General features: G+C 58.4%; 1 protein-coding gene across 1 annotated transcript in view; it reads right to left on the reverse strand.

The window, feature by feature from the left end:
* Nucleotides 1-4,099, reverse strand: part of ZNF516 (zinc finger protein 516) — a 63,984-nt gene that overhangs the window by 19,912 nt on the left and 39,973 nt on the right. The window contains exon 4 of the mRNA XM_010855057.1: nt 39-1,403. Coding sequence (XP_010853359.1) covers nt 39-1,403 — 1,365 coding nt within the window. The remainder of the gene's footprint in view (nt 1-38; nt 1,404-4,099) is intronic.

The following is a 4,099-nucleotide window of genomic DNA, read 5'->3' on the forward strand; positions in this document are numbered from 1 at the left end:
AGGTCCTGGGGGCAGGCAGGCCGGGCCGCAGCTCTCACCTCTGCGCTCGAGCACAGGGCTGCTGGCGCCCCAGCTCTGGTAGAGGGAAGCCAGGTCCTTCGGGATGTACGTCTTGAAGATGCTGAGGAGGTCCAGGCGCTTCTCGGGGCCCTCGGACGCCGGCTCCTGCTTGACAGGGTGTGGGGCAGGTGGGCCCTGAGGGACTGCGGGCCCTCTGGAGCCAGCCTTGGAGGGGGGCTCCCGGGGAGGTAGAGGGGTGGCCCCGTCGCCTTTCCCGTGCGGCTGACCCTGAGGCTGAGGGCTGAATTTGGCTTTGGGGGGGTCCGGGGCACTGTGCTTATTTGGGGGCCCGAGGCCTGCCCCCTGCCTGCCGCTGGCAGGGGCCTGGGGGCCTGCCCGGGTGATGACAGTGGGCGTTGGGGTGGCGCTTCTGCTGAAGCCCCCACTGCCTCCCGTGGCCCCGGGTCTGGGGCTGGCCTCCTGTTTGGGCTTGGGCGGAGGCTGCTCCGGGCTGGGGCCAGGCCGAGTCTGCCGGGTCCCGTCGGGGCCGGCCGTCCAGAGTGTACAGGGCGCCCCAGGGTGGCCCTCCTTGCTCCTGGGCAGGCCGGCGGCTTTCGTGGGCACCCCCAGGGGCGAGGGGCTGCCTTTGGGGCCTGGCGCCCCGCCCGGCACCTGGGTGCGGGTGAACCGGGCGATGGGCAGAGGCTGGCACTCCTTGCCCCCGAGGGCAGGCGGGGGGCCCGTGCGTCCGCTCCGGGCCAGGAACACCAGGTTGCTCCTGATGCTCTTGTAGCCGTTGGGCTGAGTCCACTGCGGGGCCACGGCCTGGCCGCTGACCCGGTGCCAGACACGCTTGTGCATCCAGAGCACCTCGGGATAGTAGGTCTTGTGGCCGCAGTATGGACACGGGTGCACGGCCAGCGCCGCCTGCAGCGAGGAGGCCGGCTCCCGGCGGCCGGGGTCGTCCCGCGAGGACCGTTCGCTCAGGTCCAATGGGACCAGGTCTGGGGCCGGCGCCCGCTTCCCCGCTGTGGGGTGCTCCTTGGTGTGCAAATCCGGCGGCCTCTCCCGGGGGTAGGCGGCCTGGCTCTCAGAGGGCGGCTGCAGACCCGCCGCCTGGGCCGGGCGTGGAGGGAGGTCAGCCGCGTCCCTGGGGCCCGGGCCCTCCTGCTGGGGGCCACACGCTGGCGTCTTCAAGTCCACAGAACACCGAGGCGGCTCGGGTCTCCTGGGAGCGTCCCTGCTGCTGCTTTCAAGTATGGACACGCAGGCCGCGATCCCCGCGCCGGGCTCCCCGGCCGCTCTTCCTGATGGGCTGTTTCCAAGTGTGTGGCTTTGGTCTCCATTGGAGAGCACGGTCAAGGAGACGTCTTCTGGGAAGCAGCAACGGTGTGGCTTTGCTCCTGCAGGATTGAAACGCAAAGTGTGATGTTAGTGTTTCTCATCAGGACCGGAGACCATGGAGCTCACCCAAACTGCCCTGCACCCCGCAGCGGGGAGGCCAGTGGAGCTCAGGAACAGTGCAATCCAGTGCCCGGATGGATCAGCAGCTCTCTCTTAAGGGCAGACCAAACTCGAGGGCAAACCAGCATTATTTAATATTTACTTCTCAATTAAGTGACTCAGTAGAATGCAAAGGAAGATAACATAGCTGCCTATCTAGTGACATGTAACTACCCCACTACTAGTTAACAGACAGGGACCAGCTGTATCAAAACACAGAAATAAGGACTTAATTCTTTATGACAGATAGGGCTTTCTGCAACTTTCAGCCCGTGGTCACGCAGAGGCAGGGCCAGGAAAGAGTGTTCTCCCCCCCTGCACCCCCAGGGAGCCTGCAACTGCTTCAGAAACTATGGACCACTGGTCTGGCCCAGAACGGGCCCCGTGACCGTCCTGTAAGCCTATGTCTCACCATCCCTCCCCTCACCTCCCCCAATCTGCTTCCCAGGGTGGGGGTTGAGGGGAATGCCCCAGAGAAATAGTGCCCCTCCTTGAGTGGGGACCCCGCTCCCACCCCCCGGGGCCTGCCTGCAGGCTCACGCAGGCGACGCGGCTTTGGAAGGCCTCGTGGTGGGTGGTGGAGCCCTCGCCCACCTGCTGTACCCTCGGTCAGGGAGGGGCCCAGGGGATGGGAGTGACCCTGTCCAGTGGCTGCTGGGGGAAGAGGCAGGTGCTCTGGGGTAAACTCAGCTTGACTGTTCCAAACGCTGAACCATCCTTGGGTCAGGGGCTCGTAAGGGGAAGAGCTGAGCCTCGCATGCGCAGCAAGTTTCTAGAATTCTCCATACCGGACCCCGAAAGACTTCAGGTCTGCAAGTCCAGAATACAGACTTTCTCTCCAAAAGCGGGGTGCACGCACATGGTGATGCAGTAAAACTCGAAAGGACAGAGCAGCAGAGGGGTCAGGAAGAGACACCCCTGCGGCCCCTACTGCCCGGGAGGTGATCCTGGAACAATCTGAGTGGGAGATTCGCCTAGCAGCCCCACTCCCTTCCTTAAAACCCAGATGTAATATCTGCAGTATGTGTGTGTGTGTTTGTGTGTGTGTGTGTGGGCGCGTGTGCACTCAATTGCTCAGTCATGTTCGACTCTTTGTGACCCTACCAGGCTCCTCTGTTCATGGGATCCTCCAGGCAAGAATAAATACTGCGGTGGGTTGCCATTTCCTACCCCAGGGGATCTTCCCGACCCAAGGATGGCGCCTGAGTCTCTTGTGTTTCCTGCACTGCCGCCGGATTCTTTACCACTGAGCCACCTGGGAAGCCCCAAACCTGCAGTGACGCCCCTAAATGGCAGCTGGCGCTCAGGGAGGACAGCAAACTGCATGCTCAGGTAGCGGGGTCTCCCCAACCCAAAGGCTGTGAGGATGCCCCTTCCAAGCTGTTCCTCTTCATGGGGGGAAAAAAAGACCCACCAAACCAGTGTATGGGGGGTGGGGACAGTGAGGAGGTTCTTGAGACAGAAAAGAGCCTGAATACAAATTATTCTAGTGATTTGAGCTGTGTCTGGGACATACAGTAACCCTCCCCACAAAGATAAAAGATCCCAACTACTGTGAGCCTGAGAATTCCCACAATGAAGAACTCTTGTGTTTCAAGTAATTTTGAGGGCTTCCCTGGTGGTCGGCAGGTTAGGAGTCCACCTTGCAATGCAAGGGACACTGGATCGATCCCTGGTCTGGCAAGATCCCAGGTGCCTCAGAGCAGCTAAGCCGGGACACCTCAACCACGAGCCTGCGCTCTGGAGCCACAGCTATGGGACCTGAGCTCCTCACCAGGAGAAATAAAAAACACATACACTCATCTTTGTAAAAACTAATTGTGAGATTTCAGCAGTTATTTTAATTTTTTAATATTTGTGAGTTCCCAGTAACTTTTGCAACTATTACCAGTTACCAAAAACTTGTTGTGACAGCAAGAACATTGGTTTTTAAATATTTCTCAAAAGAGCCTTCTTTAATAATGGTTTACCCTGCCTTGCTGCTGCTGCTAAGTCACTTCAGTCGCGTCCGACTCTGTGCAACCCCATAGACAGCAGCCCACCAGGCTCCCCCGTCCCTGGGATTCTCCAGGCAAGAACACTGGAGTGGGTCGCCATTTCCTTCTCCAGTGCATGAAAGTGAAAAGTGAAAGTGAAGTCGCTCAGTCGTGTCCGACTCCTAACCACCCCATGGACTGCAGCCCATGGGATTTTCCTCCCCTCCATCCATGGGATTTTCCAGGCAAGAGTACTGGAGTGGGGTGCCATTACCCTGCCTTAAAAGGGGACAAATATAAACACAGGGCAGAATAAAAGGTAAGATGTTGTAAGAGAAATGAGAGCCATTTTGCATCACATCACGGTTTAACTGAAACTTGAGAGTTACCCATCTGAAATGCAAGAAATTAACAAAGAGAAAACCACACAGGTGTGGGGGGGAGGGGGCGGGAAAGAGTCCCTGAAAAGATATTTCAGTGTCTCAGAAACACTGATTCTCAATGAAATGTAATGGGGCGAATTATCATCACAGCACATCTTGGATACAACGCAAAAATGACTTAAAAAGTTTCAGCTACAACAGCCATGGGGCTTCTCAATTCTCAAACACGATTTAATA

Source organism: Bison bison, unplaced genomic scaffold (assembly GCF_000754665.1).
Source record: "Bison bison bison isolate TAMUID 2011002044 unplaced genomic scaffold, Bison_UMD1.0 scf7180017864353, whole genome shotgun sequence".
In the NCBI taxonomy this organism is placed as follows: Eukaryota; Metazoa; Chordata; class Mammalia; order Artiodactyla; family Bovidae; genus Bison; species Bison bison.